General features: G+C 36.4%; 1 protein-coding gene across 7 annotated transcripts in view; it reads left to right on the forward strand.

Moving 5' to 3' along the window:
* The window catches only part of megf11 (multiple EGF-like-domains 11), a 109,890-nt gene that overhangs the window by 25,752 nt on the left and 65,554 nt on the right, over positions 1-18,584 (forward strand). For 4 of the 7 annotated variants that reach the window (XM_044123718.1, XM_044123719.1, XM_044123723.1 and 1 more), the window contains 5 exons: positions 873-987; positions 3,288-3,389; positions 3,817-3,917; positions 11,446-11,538; positions 11,694-11,714. In XM_044123718.1, coding sequence (XP_043979653.1) covers positions 873-987; positions 3,288-3,389; positions 3,817-3,917; positions 11,446-11,538; positions 11,694-11,714 — 432 coding nt within the window. The remainder of the gene's footprint in view (positions 1-872; positions 988-3,287; positions 3,390-3,816; positions 3,918-11,445; positions 11,539-11,693; positions 11,715-18,584) is intronic. The other 3 variants (XM_044123720.1, XM_044123721.1, XM_044123724.1) reach the window with 1 other exon arrangement.

Here is an 18,584-nt window from a genome sequence, read left to right on the forward strand (position 1 = left end):
ATACTTCAAGATTTATTAAGCAACCACTGCATTTCCATCATATGGCTTAGGAACCTTTCTGCAGTCAATACAAAGAAATGCTTGTGAAGAACAGATGTGAATTAATAATGGAAATATAATATGCAATATATTTTTTGTATATTAGTTCTATGTAGCAATACTTAATTTTGCAAATGAAAACCCACTACCATATCTCTGTGCCACATACACATAAAGGGGATGTTTGTTTGTTGCAAATGTAAATTGTATCCTGTGAAATTGAGATTCCCCAGAAAATAGCTACATGAATTGAAAAACCTACTGCAACATCTTGTTTTATGCAGGTTGATTTATTACATGAGTTTAAATAATTTTTAGTTTTAATCTTGATATCTTGTTTAAAACAACTTGCAATATCTATTGTTCAGAGCTCTTCTTCATTTTTGTTGGTATTATGCCAATATAATGATTATTTTCATGTATTTATTTATTTTGTTGCAATGGTATCAGTTTTAATCGTTGTTGTTACTGTGTTGACTGTGTAATGTGTGATAGGAAGCCACGGCAAACATTTTACCTCAGCCTCATAAATAGTGTGTACTGGGTCATGTACTTCAAAATTTTGTACAAAGTCTTACCATGACCGAAGCTACTTTTCACTGAATCATGTCCAGATTTTTCCTCAAGTCATTCTGATTTTTCTAGCACTTAAAATATGAGCTTGCATAGGCATATAAAACAAGCGAAGTGAAAACTATTACCAAAATTAAAGGTATTCACATTTTCAAAACTACCATGTTGTAAGTGGGTCTATGTACATTTGCGGTATAGTCTCAGTTTAAGAGTTGATCTCTAAATCAATATTATGTTTTTCTTTTCTTTTTTCCTCTCAGAGAGTAGGATGGGGTCATCGGTTGTCCGTCTGGCTTGGTTCCTCGTTCTAAGCTTCAGCACAAGTGCATTAAGTCTCAACCCTGATGACCCCAATGTCTGCAGCCACTGGGAGAGGTGAGAATAGTTCTCTTGTCACCAACGTACTCTGTTAGTTTGCTGAAATCTAAGAGTTAGAATGGACCTTTCAATTTACTATACATCCTTCAATCTAAGTCCGTACAGCAGTATTGACCTCACACAGCTGAAGACAGGGATGGGAAGAGTTTAAAGCATCAAATGAAATATGCAGACGGATTGATCAGTGTAAATTCATCCCAATCAATCATGACAGCCAAAGTGCCTGAATAATAATGAGCTGTGCTGGGCAGTGTCACTTATGAGAAATAAGCAGCAATAATTTCTGTCCTTAAGGCGCAGGGTGGAACGAAAACCTGGAAGATGTATTATTGGGATGATTGCCCGACCAAGGTGAGGGTACTTAGGCATTGTGGTTCCACCTTGTTGGCATGAGAATGAATTTCCTAAGTGGGCTTTGTCTGTGGCTTTAAGGTCCTCCAATATCCTCAGGCATCTTTTGCAAACATCATAAAAATTGACTTTCTTTGCATATCAAAGTCATTACTCTACTTTCAATTTGGATGTCTCAGGTTCTGTGTTCAAACAAGGATCAAATGCAGCTATTACTTTCACTTTGACTGTAACAAAGTTTGTAAGAATAAATAATTTATTCAGATTAAACATAGAAAGCATCAAAGTAAAAAAGAAATCTTATAAAAAGAAACATAAGACATAAAAATATTAGATTTAAATACTACGTATTTTTCGGACTATAAGCCGCTACTTTTTTCCGCTTTGAACCATGCGGTTTATAGCCCGGTGCGGCTTTTCTGTGGATTTTTCTTCAACCACCAGGAGGCTCTGTAGCGGGAAGTGAATCATTGGAAGTCAAAATTGGAAATCAAAGAAGAAAGTGCTAATTTTAATTTGCTAGCAGCTAGCAGCAGGCAACGGAGAAATGTTTTCAAATTCATACCTTCTCATCATGGAAACCACAAGAAGAAGTTCATATGATGCCGCTTTTAAGTTGAAGGTTAACGATCTGGCAGTACAAATAAATAGCTCGGCGTGAACGAATCCATGGTTCGGCGTTGGAGACGCCAAATCCTTCAGATTTATTTAGGACGCAGTGGAAAACCTAGAGCGGCGGAAATACCAGCGGCTTGTAGCCCGGTGCTGCTTATATATGTCCGTTTCCAGTTTTGTTTTTTTAATTGTAGATGCGACTTAAAGTAAGATTCGCTCTATAGTCCGGACAATATCCGGATTTGAGGTAAATTTTTATTAGTTTACTTTCTCTCCTTATTGGCTTGTATATCTACTTCACTATAAACCTTTCTAGTCTCCACTGTTTTTCTTTGGACAGTCTAAACATCTCAATTTCTTCTCAGCTCTTTTCACTGAGTAGGCCACTTCTTCCACTGGCGTAGGCACCCCTCTATCTGAAGAGTCCTGCTTTAACAATTGAAGACAATAAATAATTATTGAATTTGACAGCTAAATAATTATATGTTGTGTAAAGAAGTGTGCTGTTCAATTTTGAATACATATAGAGAATCTTAATAGTTTACTGCACTAACATCTGAAAAAAATTGTTTTGACAAATGTACTTGTTTTTTTAATTAATTGCAACAAACTACATTTGAGTTCATTTATTTGCTTCACAATTTAGATTTTTACCAAAAAACCTTTGAAGCACATTAAATGGCTAATTTTGTTAACTTTGAATGCAACAGTTGACATTTGAATAAATACTTTCAGTTTTTTACAGCAAGATTCAACAAGGCATTTTGATATTCTAATCATGATTTCAATATTGCCTTTTCAATATTGATTTAATTGTGATATTCTTTTTCCCATAATCAAGCAGCCATATTTTGTATATATTTATGAAGTTTTGCAAACGCCATTCTGAATCTTGTGAAGCAACAATACAAACTGCTACCCCTTTATGTTGGCCTAGGCAGAGAAATTTCAGAAGGCTGTTTACAAAGCCACAGTTGCCATGTTTTTCTCACCCATATTTGGACCCCCAGTCTTCAACATTATTATGTATGTTAGGTTATTTACTGATTACTAACCAACTGCAGAAATAAATGTTCATCTGTTTATCTTATTGATGGACTGCCATACTGCCCAGGGTACATGTCTCTTAAATAGTAACTGTCAGGTTAGGCTGTAGACATACATGACCTTGCTTAAGACAAACTGGCTTGATAATTAAATGGATTTTCCCTTAGTAATAGCTACACATTCAACTGCAGTTTTTCTTTACTAGTGTAAAATTTCTTTAAAAATTTATGCTACTACACAGTAAAATCCTTTGTGTCACAACTGTCTTTACGTTTGTCTTTCAGCTATGCAGTGACTGTCCAGGAGTCCTACGCTCATCCATTTGACCAGATCTATTACACAAGATGCACAGACATCCTAAACTGGTTTAAATGCACCAGGCATAGGTAAGTTTAGACAATAAAAGTTTATTATTTCTGAGTTCCTGTAGCTCTATTATACCAAAAATTAGAACCAAGTCTAAAAAAGCTAAAATGAATGTTTGTGTTCAGGTGTCTGGCTGAGAAAAGGTCAGATACCTTAGGTGGTAATCATCCTGTTTTGAAGATGTTGCTCTGTTTCAAATGCTCCATAGTGGGATTCTAAAAGTGCAAAAGGCAGCCTCTCCTTGTGAACACTGGCTTGTATGTAGAAAACATAATTCCTATAATTCAGACCTGTCCTCAGCTTAATATTTTTCTTTGTTTTTCCCTATTATTTTTGCCATATATGAGAAAATATCAAGTTACGTTTACCTTCTATATGTTTCCTGACCTTCAGGTAGGGGACTTTTTTCAGTATCACGCAGCTGTCTCTGTGTGTCTAATTTTCCAGGATCAGCTATAAGACGGCTTACCGGCGGGGAGTAAGGACCATGTATAGGCGCCGCTCACAGTGTTGCCCTGGTTACTTTGAAAGCGGAGACTTGTGTGTCCGTGAGTGTCTTTATTTTCTGACTCCTTTGTCCTTCTTATGACATTTCATGTTACATTTTATACCTCCTTAGAGAAAGAGTAAATATTAGAACTGATGGTGACTGCTAGTGGTGGGCAGATAAAACCTACCAGACCACTGCTTCCTTCTACTTCTGTTAAGCATGCTATAAGATTTCATTTCCCAATAATGCAAAATAATTTATTTGAAATGATCAAGTTTGATGTGATTTAGCATAGTTCTTAAAGATTGCACATTGTTTCATAACCTCCCACTGCCAAATGCTTTACTGTATGAGCAAGTGCATTTTAATTGAGGTTGTTTAACAATGACAAAAATTAACGACCCAAGACGTAGCTGGTTAGAAGCCGGAGAGGTATAGCTCCCAATATTAAATTGCCGCAAAATTTAATAACTTGAGAAGAGTTAAGAGTATAGCAGCATCCTGATAACAATCCTTCTCTGTCATTTTTATGACTTCATTATTGGTCATTGAGTTCTATTTCTACTCTCTCACATCAAACTGAATCTCTTTGCATGCAAGTCAAATAAAGACAGAAGACGTTGCAGTTGCCTCTGAGAGTTATGTTTTTGATATCCTTGCCTCACCTTATGTTTTATTCTCTTAAGATAAGTTGAGAATTAGAATTACTCTAATACTTTCCTACATCTTTTGCAGCTTGAGGGGCTTTCTGGTACAATGACTGCAGCCATGTGGGTTTGCTCTTTGACCACAGCTGAGCTTGTCCTTGTCAAGGCTTTAACCGCCTCAGGGTAGCAGGTTCTCAGGAAGGCAGCCAGCAGAGAATGCAAGCGGGTGTGATTATATGGTGGTCTTACGGAGTGAGGTGCAGACTGATCAATAATGCATTCATTAGGCATTTAAGTGACAGCACAGGCATTTGTTTATTAATGGGCTTTTCAGGGTGTTAAACACGGGAATCTGCAAACTAAGATTGCGCATCTAGAATTGGCCCCACTCTTTACAGGTTTCACTTACATATTATAGCTGCATGAATACTTACCCCTTTAATCCAATGAGGTGGAATGGGGAAATAGATTTGATAGAGGTCAGGAGAGCAGGTTTGCTTTCTGCTACCTTTGCAAAATAGTCCCTTTTAATCCTTCCTCACTTGCAACCAGGATTAAATTACTTGTTTTCCTTAGGCAGTGATATCACAAGAAATTATTGGGTACCTTTGCCTTGGAATGAAACAAAACTCTTTGTTTATTTTCTCAGTCTGAATCCAATATTCTAGGTATCCCCTGCCCCTATCTGGACTCAGGGTTTTTGTCCAAACTTTGCACTTGCATAGAGGCTCTTTCACCCATTCCCTCCGTCATTAAGCCCTAGCCCTCAGTTATTTCCTTCAAAGGTAGAGTGCATTCATATTATAATGTAGGGTGAGATCCAAAGTGGCTGTGCTATATAGCTCCTTAAATGAAAATTTTTCTGAATGATGAAAAACAATCAAACTTGCCTTAAAACAAACATGAATGTTGTTTTCCACTGCAAATGTCAATGTTTGATGTATTTTGGTAGTCTAACAAGAACATAATAGCTTACAGTGATGATATGTTTGAAAATATTACACGTTATATTCTTTAACAAGTAATAAATACTTATCTGCAAATTAAAGAATAACCCCTAAAAAAACATTAAAACAATTAATTCAGAAATAAATATATGTTTTATTTCTTTTCCATAAAAATATTAGTGTCACAACCATGGAAATATTCTATTCTATTCTATTCTATTCTATTCTATTCTATTCTATTCTATTCTATTCTATTCTATTCTATTCTATTCTATTCTATTCTATTCTGGTGTATTGTCTTTTGTACATTTGTATTGTTGTGTATTAATTTTTTAGTTATTACATAAATTAAACTGGCAGTAACTATGCTAAATATTTAAAATGTTATCCATACCTATTATTAAAAGTTTTGTTTCTTGTTTGTTTTTTTTTTTCACAAATATTAATCTCGTCTTTTAGATTTAGACTTTAACTGGTGAAAGTCCAGTCTCATGCTTTGTCAAAGAGAATGCAATATATCTTATGTGTTTTTCTGGTGAATAGACCTAATATTCTACTCAACACATATTAAAATAGGCTAAGGAAGTGTTCAGTGTTCTGACAATATGGCATCATATTATTCAGGAAGGAGAAGCTGGTGTGTCTCTGAAATGAACAGGTTCTCTCCCAAAATATCTTCATCAATGCCAGAAGAAAAGCAAAAGATCTTGTACAGTTACTGCAAAGCTGTAAGGAGAGTAGCACTATCCACAATGAAACAAGTTCTGTACTGGGATGGACTGAAAATTTAGTCAAAGAGAAAGAAAGCAGAGCTGCTATGTGTGAGCAAGGCCGCCAAAAAACTACCTGACTTACACAAAGTCTTTCAGACAGAATGGGCCAGATTTATCTCAAACTATTTTGAGAAGCTTATGGAAGGACTCCCAAAATGTTTCACCCAAGTCGGAGAATTCAGAGGCAGCTCTACTGTTTACCAAGGAAATTTGTGTAAACTCCCAAGTTTGAAAAAATGCTTTTAAAAACAATCTAAAAATTTTGTTTGATCATTCTGGCATTTTGAAAATTATTTAAAATATAACTGAGTTACAGCTGAGATAAAAGAAGAAAAAAATATTCTGATTTAATGTCAGACAGTGAGAATAAAATAATTGTCTTTTTAAAAATAGTTTATGTAGATCTATTTCCAGCTTTAAACTGGTTTCAATTGAAAAGAATCCCTACCATTTTATTGTTACGTAAAGCACTAGTAACACCATCAGCAACAGTGTCAATGTGTAAAACAGAGTTAGGTGTAAAAAAGGAAAAGGACAAAATCAGGTGCACTGTTTACATATATATTTTTTTGTTTAGCCTTTCTCTCTTTATCAAGTTTGTTTCACTAAAGCTAATAAGCTTAAGTATTGTTTCTATTAATCCTGCCTGTCATTTTTTCCTTTATGGTCATATGATGTAACATCAGTATTCCCATTAGCTTCAACAAGGTGCATCTAAATTAATCTGGGGATGTTGAGACCACCAAAATGACTACACAAACACACAGAATCAACACATTATCATTAAAGATGTTCATCTTCTTTAGTCTGCTGTTTTGCATTATTCCATCATTTTTGGAAGGATTGTTTAATTTTCTTAAGGCTCCTTCAGAGCAAAATGAACCTTGATCTGCATCTCTTTAATTAGAACTCTTAAGTTTCCAGCGAGAGGTCTTTATCATTTCTTTGACCTTTGATCTGTTGCAAGTCATTACCTTAATATGTTACCAGCATATGAAGAGAATGTGAAGAACTAATTTCCCTTCTAATAAGTATGATTATTACAGTTGTGCATGAAGAAGTGAGAAGAGCTTGCTAATGACAAGAGCTTATAATATCTTCAGAGGCTTTGCGGAGTTTCTTGTCCCTATTTTTACAAGGCATTAAGTCCAGATGACTCCTGCATGACTCTTCCCTGTCCATTGCTGAAACATAATTTTTAAATGACTTTGTCTGTGGAGCGAGTTGAGTTTAAAATAGTTAGTTGATGAGTTGAAAGGTCATTAGATTCTCATCAGAAAACTGATTCTGTGCATTAAATTACTTTTTCATTTTGCATTTGTTGCTTTTCATTCACACGGTAGGGCATCTACTTACAGAAAAGAAGGTGACAACCCCCCAAGCCCCAGAAATATATTTTAATGTATTTAATTAAAAAGCAAAGAAAAACAATGTTCTTTCAAAGATCTTAAACACAGAAATCTATTGGGGTTTTTCTCATGGACTGCAGCAAAAACACAAACAGGCAGAGACTGACAGGATCCTATTATATAAGACATTGCAATAAGTTATAGGTAGACTAGGAAAAAGATATTAAATTTAATAACATTGCATTGCAATCACCAATTAGCCCCATTGTTCCTTGTTCTGATAACAACTCTGCATAATGAGTTAGATTAGCCTTTTATCTAGATGAAAGACTCAATTTTCCAACAGATTCCTTAGACATGAGTTAGGCAGGGTGATTCATGAATTTCAATTAAAATGAAAGACCTACCTTCTACTTTATTATGCCTTCCCTTCAGTACACCGGTTCAGATCTCAAGAGAAGGGTGCGCTTTATCCTCTCTCCCCTAGTCAAAAAACTTCATTTCCATATTTCTTTTTTTCTCTGGGATGTGACACATTTGCATGTCCCTGTTCTCGCTGATCAGAATTTGCTGATTGAAACTAAATGAAATCAACTCATCATGGTGACATTGAATTTGTCTCCTCTTCCCTTTGAATACTCTGCAGGCCGTGGACTCATTGATTACAGGTAGTCGATCTCGCCACTTTCGTCAGCAGAAATGTTGTAGCTCTTCCTCCTTTTCTTCTTGCTGGCTAAATCTAATTAGACAGTTTTCTGCTAGACTACTGATGCTCAGAAATCTGCCCTGAATTATCTTCCCATCTCTGGTTTAGCTTTTTTTTCTTCTTTTTTTTTATTGCCACGGTGGCATTTCTGCGATTACTCGTGCTTGGTGGGTGTTTCAGATGTGCTCGTCGTTCCTCTACCCTGCTGTCGGTGGTGGATCTGAATTGAAGCCTGATTGAGTGGTGTTCTATAGCTCCTTCACTGACCTTTCAGTGAAGGAGCTATAGCCTGGGTGTCATAATTTCACACACAAGAAGCTATATTACTTCCAGCAATTTTGACCAAAGCACAGCAGAAAAAACCTGAGAAGAAAACAAGCAGAAGTTCCAGGGAGTGTTAGATGAGGTCTGATCAGTTAAGGGGACAGGCTGTCTGCTCTGCTGCCCTTGGATTGTGTATCATCCCTCCACAGGCCATGTTAGTGGACCGCTGATTCCCATCAGGCAGGGGTTCTCTCTTGTCGTATTTGCCTGCTCGTCTCCTTCCCCAGATAAGAGCCAGCTTCTCTTAACCCTGCTGGCCAGATGACCTTGGCTGCCACAGATTTATTCATGCTAAGTACTTATTTTGTGATATTATTCCTTTTTGGTTTGAAATGCAGTGCCACAAAAACAGAAGAAAAAGGGAAAAGAAAGAACAAAGAAAAACAACTCATATAGGTTCCTTTTTGTATCTACCCTAAAGAAAAGAAAACCATCCAGTTGGTGAAAGCACTTCCAGGAATACTAATGCCTACCTGATCAATCTGGTGTGTAGCTCAATATAAATGATCAAGAAAACTGCAGACTTAGTAAACACTGCGGTCTACTTGCAACATTAAAGCTTTACTATATGACAGAGCATTAGAGGTGATTTACAGCTTGTTCTTTTGTAGCTCAGCCTGCTGATAGCAACATGTTCTGGAAAGTGACACTTTCTGTCACTTGTGAGTCAAATTAATATGCCAACTAAGAAAAACAAGTCACGTATTTGATGAACTTGAATATAAATATGCTGGTATATCACAAGTATACTGACTTTAAGGACATTAAAGGTATTTTATCATGTTGGGTTTTATGTTTTTCTAACATTCAATTGTAAATGGAAATATAAAACATACAGCTTAAATGATTTTTCAAAAAATATTAACTGTCAAGATTTTCTCTTATTTTTCTTGTGTCAAAATTATATACAGATTCAAATACATATCTTGGCTACTATTTACATTTGGAAAAATATCTCCTTAGCAGCTTTAACATCATTATTTTTTGTTTTTTACATCTCTTCTCAAAAATGGTAGAGTTCATTTAAATCTTCTGGTTTGATGCCTTTGACCTGTCTTTTAAATACATATTTTAAAGTTTGTTTGGATTTCTTCCTTCTCTCTCTTTGAGTTTAAATAAGTTGGTGTAAAAAGAATAGATTTCATTTTTCTTGTAGGTCATCTAATGTGTCTAAAATGCACATGTGTTTTTAATTCAGTTTTGTGATATGTCCTTCCCTGGAACCTCCTGCCTCCAGTGAGATCTGTTCTGAGTCAGAGAAAGGACAGAAGCACACAGAACAAAAATCTTATAACCAGCCAATTCGGAGCAAGTTGGACCACCTTGCACCTTGCATTTAGTTGTGATGAAGGCTTTTGTGCATTGCAAGCCTTTTTTTTGCCTTTGCTAATTTTTGTGTGCATCTCTGGCAAGTTTCTCAAGTATTTCTTCTTCAACATTACTCTGTGAAATACCCTTTTCTTCTTATCTAATGTGATGATCCAAAGCGAAACCACCAAAGCTTCCATCAACCTTGAGCAGATAAGCAAACTGCTGCCTCTTTGCCAAAGGATAGCCTCTGGGTCAGTCCAAACAGTTGTGCTGAGATTTCCCATCTCAGTAGAGAAACAGGATAGTGAAAACAGAACATGAACAGACCCAATCAGGCTCACGGAGAATTCAGACTATAATATCTGGACCTCATGTATTCTGCTTCCACCGTCAGCTGAGAAACCGAGGTGTCAAGGTGTCTTTAACTTTAAATTCTTGCTTTGTTTTCTTTATGCCCAAACTTTTTCATTTCAAATTACTGTTAGAATTGATAACATTGTTGTAATATTATCAAGAAAAAACAGCATAGCACTTAACAGATGATGCTTAGATTTAAGTTGGTTGTTTTAGAGTGCCGTCATGTGTTGGTGTAACATATTATCAGGCCTCAGTGACTTAATAGCCTAATAAGCAAATAAGGAAGATTGTCTCTGTTCTTGAGACTGTTCTGGAGCCCCAGGAGCTGATTAGGCAAAAAAGGGACGTTTCATATTATCATGAACACAAGAACGAGACAATCTTGATCATCCGTTTCACAAGATAGAAATCCTACAGCAGTGTCCCCAGTCAGAGGTTTCACATCTGCTGCAGCACAAACTGCTACATAAGATCTTTTTCACCCACAAACATCACCATATATATTACTTTTTCAAAGAAACCTTAATTACAGTTCCCACATAAAAGTTTCCTTTTGGGATTAATAGATACATTTTGTATTGAATTGAATTAAACTGAAATTAAGATATTTCTTTAAAGTCCAGAGAGAGGCAAAGAAAACCTTTAACATCCAAGCTTAGAAAAACAGCTTAGATAATATTACATTCAGTATAAATGTCAGAATTTGTGTGATTTATTGTGGTTATTGTTTTTAAAATCCCTTTTACTTGAAGTATTTGTAAATTGACAGTAGTATGAATATCATGTTTAGTTACAAATTAAACCTAGAATCCCCTTGCTTCTTTTTCATCTATAATAAAACTCCTTCTCAGGAAAAGGTAGTGATTCATCCTTCAACATTAATTGTTGATACATTTTTGACAGATTATGAAAGCACTTAAGAATTTGAACGAGTTGATTGTTGACACATTTATTAAAAATGCGATGTCAAGTACTGGAAATACATGGCAATCATAAGGGCCTAAATTAAGATTTATATCAGAGATGGAGACGTTAAGTCTCTAATTTTACTGGATATTTTGCTTGAGATCCTGAGATGCATTTTAAGTAATGCTGTTTAGATTTACCTACATGTTTGTATGCATTAATTCACTTATAAGTTGTACTGATGGGGAAATATCTTTGTGTCTCAGCTCTGTGTACAGAGGAGTGCATGCACGGTCGCTGCGTCTCTCCTGATACATGCCAGTGTGAGCCTGGATGGGGTGGTCTGGACTGCTCCAGTGGTGAGTTCGCTTTCCCTCTAAACCTACAATTAGGCCCTTAGACACATTTGTTCCTAAATTACTCTCAGAGCCAGTAGGTCCATAAGACTTTGCTGTGAATCTGTTTTGCGTCCGTCTATCTCAAAGCTGCTCAGCTTTGTATCCTCTCTTCTTAGCAAGCACAGCCAATGGAACAGGTAAGTCACAATGAATTCATTCTCATTTGCTGGAAGTGGAAGTGATTTGTCTGATGAATCTAGCGAATGAATGGATGGTTGCACCTCTCTTGTGTCTACCTGACTTTCTGTTTTGGTCTTAATCATGATTAGACCAATGCCTGTGACTTGTTCAGATGATGGATCAGGGCCAAGCGGAAACAAGCCATTATGCTGGCCTCTCTGTTTACTGGGCCTATACCTCGGCTACTGAAGCCTGATGGGAGGGTGGAATTGGGCAATCAGCTAAATGCTAGAGCAAAATCTATATTCTCCTTTCTCAAATTTATGTTTGAATAAAAACAGGAATATCTTATTTTTCACAACCATGACCCAGTAACCACTTTCTGCACCAACATTTTTGATCTTTAATTCAAAACATAAACAGTTTACGCACCCCAGACCCTTACCCTCACTCTGGTGTTGAACAGCCACTGCCTATTGCTTATTTGGAAATGAGTAATAGCAGATAAAATCATATCAGTAGTGCAACTGTATAGATCTATGAGTTTTCATTACCAAGAGAGCCATTCACTGATTAGCAGCTGTGTGTAAATCAGCCACTCTTCGTGTTGCCTCAGCCTGCTGCAGGTAGATTCATGGTCGTCCATGACAACCCTGAGCTGTTTGCTGCTGCTTCCTCTTACAGGCTGGTGAGGGTCCAGCAAGGAGGATTTGAGGGTTTAGGGCCCTCGGGGGACTCTAGTCCCACTCTTGGTTAGTTACGAGTGCAACCATGTGTGTTTTTTTTCCCCCCTCAGTCTTCCAGGTGCTTATCTGATCCACCTTGTTAAAACAGACTTGTTGATTAAGACAGAGGCATTATTCATAACTTCATATTTCCATACCAGGCATGATTCCAGACTTTTTCATTTATGAGCCTTCATCTGCAGAAATTAAGAATGCGTGCCAATTCTTAAATTAAATCTGCCCTCCTTTTTCCTTTATGTAAATGGTTCAGCGTGCTTTCTTGTCTGTCACTGTAACTGTAAATTATATTTTCCACCAAGCACAGATAGGGTGCTATATATATATATATATATATATATATATATATATATATATATATATGTATGTAATAAAGTCAGCGCTAATAAAGATGATTATTTATTTAGTATTTGAACGACCTGAAAAGCAAAGGTCAACAACACAAAATCGATCCTGTGGTTTTTTTGGCTCTTTATTTCATCACTATTCTGTTTGAGTTCTTTTGTTTGTTCTGGCTTAAAGTGAAGCAGAGTGAAGGATGTGCTGGTCACATGACGGAGGTTGTGTGAATGATGTGAGAAAAAAGTGTGTCGCCCAGTGCTTGGAGATGAAGAGCCGCCGTGGGATGCTCTGCGGCCTAAAGCTGAAGTGACAGGCTTTCAGCAAGTGATCTGGAACTGGATCAAAGGCTTGGGCTGAGTTTCTGGTGCAGCACCCACCAGCAAGGAGTTTTCTATGTGGGTCAGGTGGTGAAAAATAAAGAATTGGTGGACAGTAGGAACAGAAGCAGAAGGAGATCAGGTGGGAAAGATTCAGTTAATTGTTTTTGGTAAAGAAGATTTTGCTTCTTGTTTTTGGGTTTTTTCTTTTTCCACCTGCTAGTGTCCACCCACAGTATCCAGAAAACACTTCATCCTTTTCTTCTGCCTTGAGGGATAGGCCTACTGAGACCTGATTTACCCTGTGACCTGCCTGGACCCCGAGGTGTCTCTGCTTCAATTCTGATACATAAAGCAGCTAAACAGGATGTAGACTTCTGTTTGAAGATGCAGTCTTGCTCTACATCTGTTAGTGTGAATTTGGAGCATTCAGATTTGCGTTTTCTCCAAAGACTGATGAATGATTAATTGTTGCTGTTGGGTATTTTGATAACTCTAATTCCTGTGTGTTGTGGTTGTGGAATGAGCTTTTGAACATTTTTTTCTAATGTCTTGAATCTACTTTTATTTTTTGCCTTCATTTAGATGCATAAAAAGAGTGCTATATACTGTATACAATTTTTTTTTTTTTTGCAAAAGCATTCATATGCCTTGAATCTTTTACATTTGTTCATGTTTCAACCACAACGTTTAATGCATTTCACTGGGGTTTTATGTGAAAGACCAGCACAAAGTAGTCTACAGTAGTGAAGTGGAAGAAAATGAAAACATGCTTAGTAAAGGTATTTTTCATAGACATAATTTTTTTCTTATTTGAAAAGTTTAGCATCCTTTTATGTTCAATGCCCTTTATGTTGAATCCTCACGAATAAGCCCCTGTCCAAACAATTGTCCTCAGAAGACACCTATTTATGATCTAATTCACCAATGTCTAATTTAATGATACTATAAATAAATGTTATAAAATTACCATCTATCTTTGAAAATCTCTTGGAGCACTATTCAATTCATCATCCAAAATAGGAAAGAGTATGACTGAAAACGTTCCAAGACATTAGAATCTGTTGACAGATACAAGCCTTGAGATCAAATCTGAACTTTCTGGTTTGCATACAAATCGGCATGCTGTAGAAAACCAATACTGCACATTAACCTGGAAACACCATTCCCTTCAGGAAACACAGTGGGGGGGATCATGCTTTGAGGATGCTTTTCTCCCACAGGGACCGGGAAACTGATCAGAGAAAAGTCAGTCAAGTTCAGACTTAAATCTAAATGAGTATCTGTGCCAAGACTAGAAAACTGATGTTCACAGATGCTGTCCATCTAATCAGACTGAGTTGTTTTACAAAGGATACTGGGCAAATCTACAATCTCTAAACTGGTAGAAACATGCCTAAACTTGCAGCAGAAAGTATACAGCAGAAAGTACAGTGAAAAAGCGGTTTTATTTCAGTTCACAACTATGAACTTTTGTTGTATTAGTGTATTGCATAAAATCCGATAAAATACACTGTAACTTGTGGTTGTGACACCCTGAAATACTAAACATTTCAAAGGATATAAATGCTTTTATGCCTATGATGTCTGTTCATGTGTTTGTCTTCATGTGCTTGATGTTTCTTACCTGTTTGCCTTCTCTTTCTGTATTAAATAGCAATGTTTTTCTCTATCATTGTGTTTACATTGTTTTGGATGTTGCTTTTTTTCCCTTATATTTTGTAATAGGATTTTTACCATGTAAAAAATGGATGAAAAACAATTTAAACCCATTAGACCGGGAATGGCAGCAATTTTAGCGCAAGCTCTTCGGTTAAATGGAGCTCTGCTTATGAAAGTGAGCAGTGTGTCTTTAGTAATTTTAGTCTGCTGACGTGTAGTGGATGGATTTGAGAACCAAGTCATATTATTGGATGTCTGCAGCAAAAGCAGTATGGGCTGGTGTGAAAAGAACTACTCAGAATGAGTGTGAAATCCAATCTTTGTATGATATTATGAGTTTATTGAATGAAAACTATATGAACTTTCTTCACAGACCCTGTGAGTGTCTGTAGTTTAAAAGACATTTTTTTTTTTTTTTTTTGCAGCTGCAGAGAAATAACTTGGTCCCTTTTTGCTTTCATTGCAGGCTTCTTTTCAGCCCTTAGAGATTCAATACTGCCGATGAGTGTGTTTCACAAGGTCACTTTATACCACAGTAATTACAGTTTTCAAATAAAGAGAGTGATAAAGATAGATGTTGCATACACAAGGCATATTTAGCCTTGTGCACACAAGGCTAAATGTGCCTGTCTATATTTCAACCAAGTGCCATCACTTGAAAAAATAAAGATCTAAATATCGTGTCTCCATCACAAAACAACATGTTCCCAAGGCACAGAGATGACAAATGTTCATAAATATGGAGCATGTAGTGCTTCATTCTTTACGCTGATTTCTCTTGCATCTATTGAAGTAGAAATGTTTGGAGAATTTATAATAATCAATAATGTGAAGATAATCACCTGAAAAGCCTCTGGAAGACTTGAGATTTGTAAACCACAAAGCATCCCTGGTGCTCTTAAAATAAATCTATCACACTTAATAGTCAGAGCTATTGTGTTTGGTCGGCCACGGTGCATGTGGTAACATATTCCTGCTCAATGTATTCAGCCACAGCCACTGTTGTGTGTGCTGTACATGTGATTAACTGATAAATGTGGCTCATGAATGCATTTTTATGGGCTATTGCACAAGGTGGGATGCTACATTCTTCTTGCTTTATGTTAATTAAAAAGCTAATTTTTCAATTTTAAGGCTGCAATAAACATTTGTTTTGTTAGATGTGGAGTTGCAATGATATTGGTGGAGGTCAGTCAGTAATGCAAGGCTATATTTGAAGCTACATTTATTCTCTTTGAACTGGTTTATATAGTGCCATCTTACAGCCTTAAACAATGCATATTATTGGGCTGATCTTGTAATACGGCATCACAAAATAGCTCACGCTTAATTGGACAATGACTGTGGGGTTGGGGTTCTGCAAAAGATCAATTGTGAAGTGGAAGAAAAATAATATAAGGTTCACAAATACATTTTTGGGGGGCAAAATAAAAATCTATATAATCCCCATTAATATGTCACCCCTAATAATATTCAGTATATTTTAACCAATTTCTTAAAGAATCAGCTGATTAGTAAATACAATCCACATGCAGGTACAAAGACTTGGATGTAGACAATTAATCAGGGACACAGCCAAGAAGCCCAAGCTAAGTCTGGAGGACCTGCAAATAATCACAACTTAGGTAGCAGAATGTGCTGCCAAGACAACAAATTGACTTCATACAGTGATAAAAAGAAAGCCATTGCTTGAAAATGGAAATAAATCACTAAACAATATCATGAACACCAAGGAACACAGCAGACAGAGTGGTCAGAGTTTAAAGTAAAAGCAAGGTTAGGTCATGAAACAATTTCCCAAGATTCCCTAAATTCAATTATATTAAAGCCCTTAATTACTTACTACAATTACATTCACAGTTAACTCTTAGAAGATCCTAACAAAATACAGTGAAGGAGAAATGTCATTGTTTCAAATACAGTGAAGGAGAAATGCCATTGTTTTTCTTGAGAGATTGCTGTGATTGAGTTGCCGCATGACTTTTTTTTGGCATGTTTTTTTTTTTTTTTTTTTCTTTTACATAGCTTTAATTTGTGTGACTGACTTGGCCAGCTCTCTTTTGTAAAATAAATATCTTATATCAATGGTACTTTATGGTGAAGTGGATTGAAAATGAATATCCTGTCCTGGTATTGGGTAATAGGCTCAATTGTCTCAATTTAAACCCAATTTAACCTGTGGCAAGACTTGACAATGGATGTTCATCAGAACTTGACTGAGTTTTACCTATTTTGCAAAGAAAAAATGGGCAAAAGTTGCAGACACGCAAAGTTTGTAGAGACATATTACAAAGAACCTCTAGCTATAATTTCAGTGAAAAGTGGTTCTGCAAAGAATGGATTCAGGCCGACTAAATACATATGTCTGTTTTACTTAAATAGAAAAGAAAGAAATCTAAAACATTTAATCCTTTCACAATGATGTGGCACTTTGATAGATTTATCACAATAAATTCTACTAAGACTCATTGCAGTTTGTGGCTGCAACATGACAAAATGTGAAAAAATTAAAGTAGTATGAATATTGTTTTCAAGGCACGTTATCTGACATTGTTCAGTTGATGTAGCTTCAGTGAATTAATATGAAAGGGTAATCAACCTGAAATGGCAATGTAAAGCTTGATTTTGGCTTAAAAAACTTCCCTTATGAAGCTTCACCAAAGTTATTCACACATTACTCTCAAGATTCATCTGAGCCAGATGCTTCCTCTCCAATTCCACTGCTGTAGGACATTGACATGCACTGCTGTCAAACTCCCAAAGTCTAAATCAGCATAGGTTGTGACAGAGACGCACACAGATATACTCTTACTTGACACATTAGTCTAAATGTCACTTAACTTTGCTCTCAGAACGTCTCTCTTCATCAATCTAACCGACAGACGAATACAGTGTTTATGTGAGTGTTTTTCTTTTTTTTTTTTTAGACATAGCCTTCTTAGGGAAAAAAGAAAAGTGAGCCTCCATCAGCTGTTGAAAAGGAAGTCTACATCGATTGCATTTCTGGTTATATAAGCACGTAAAGAGACACTTTGGGGAGAACTATGAATACTCTAAGTTTATCATTCTGAATGGGTTCCTTGCTGCTTGTAGCAGTCAATGCCAACTGCCTCGTTCATTTTGGTAGATCAAAGTATCCAGGCAATGGTATTTCTCTCAAGGGGGGAGGGAATGGACAAATCTATAGCTGCTGTTGCCTTTGTGTATGCCTCTGTTTGGGTGTATGGGTGTGTGTACTCCACTGACATGCTTTTGTCTGTCTGAGTATACTGCATCGGGCTTTCGAGGAGTGCAATTTTTTATTTTTTTTAATTGTACACTACAAAGTTAAGGCATATTAAATTATTCCATGTATTAATAAATCACAATACAAACTGTATCAGTGGTCACAAGTCAATGTTTCCTTTAGTCTACATAAATTTAAATGCAGTTGCTCATTGGATAGACCATTTGAAGTGGTGAGTTTTTCTTATAACTTAATCTAGAAGAATCCTCTCCGACTAGCGGTGTTAAAATCCACTTGCGTCTTCAAACTTTTTCACACCAGACATATATCTTATTTTTGCCTTTTGATGTCAGAGAAGTTATTCAATGCTATAATGTCTTTTATTTTGCATGATGCATATTTTTCTTGCCAAGAAAAAATTATTTAAGACTGAATTATAATTTTTTTATGACAGTGGTAAGAATTTGTCTTGTAATTGGTGGGTTGCTGGTTTGAGCCCACGCTTCATCTCTCTGTCGTTGTACCCTTGGACAACACACTTAACTCGCCTTGCCAATTGGTGGTGGTTAGAAGCCCAGTGGCAGCCTCACTTCTGTC

Source organism: Gambusia affinis, linkage group LG08 (assembly GCF_019740435.1).
Source record: "Gambusia affinis linkage group LG08, SWU_Gaff_1.0, whole genome shotgun sequence".
In the NCBI taxonomy this organism is placed as follows: domain Eukaryota; kingdom Metazoa; phylum Chordata; class Actinopteri; order Cyprinodontiformes; family Poeciliidae; genus Gambusia; species Gambusia affinis.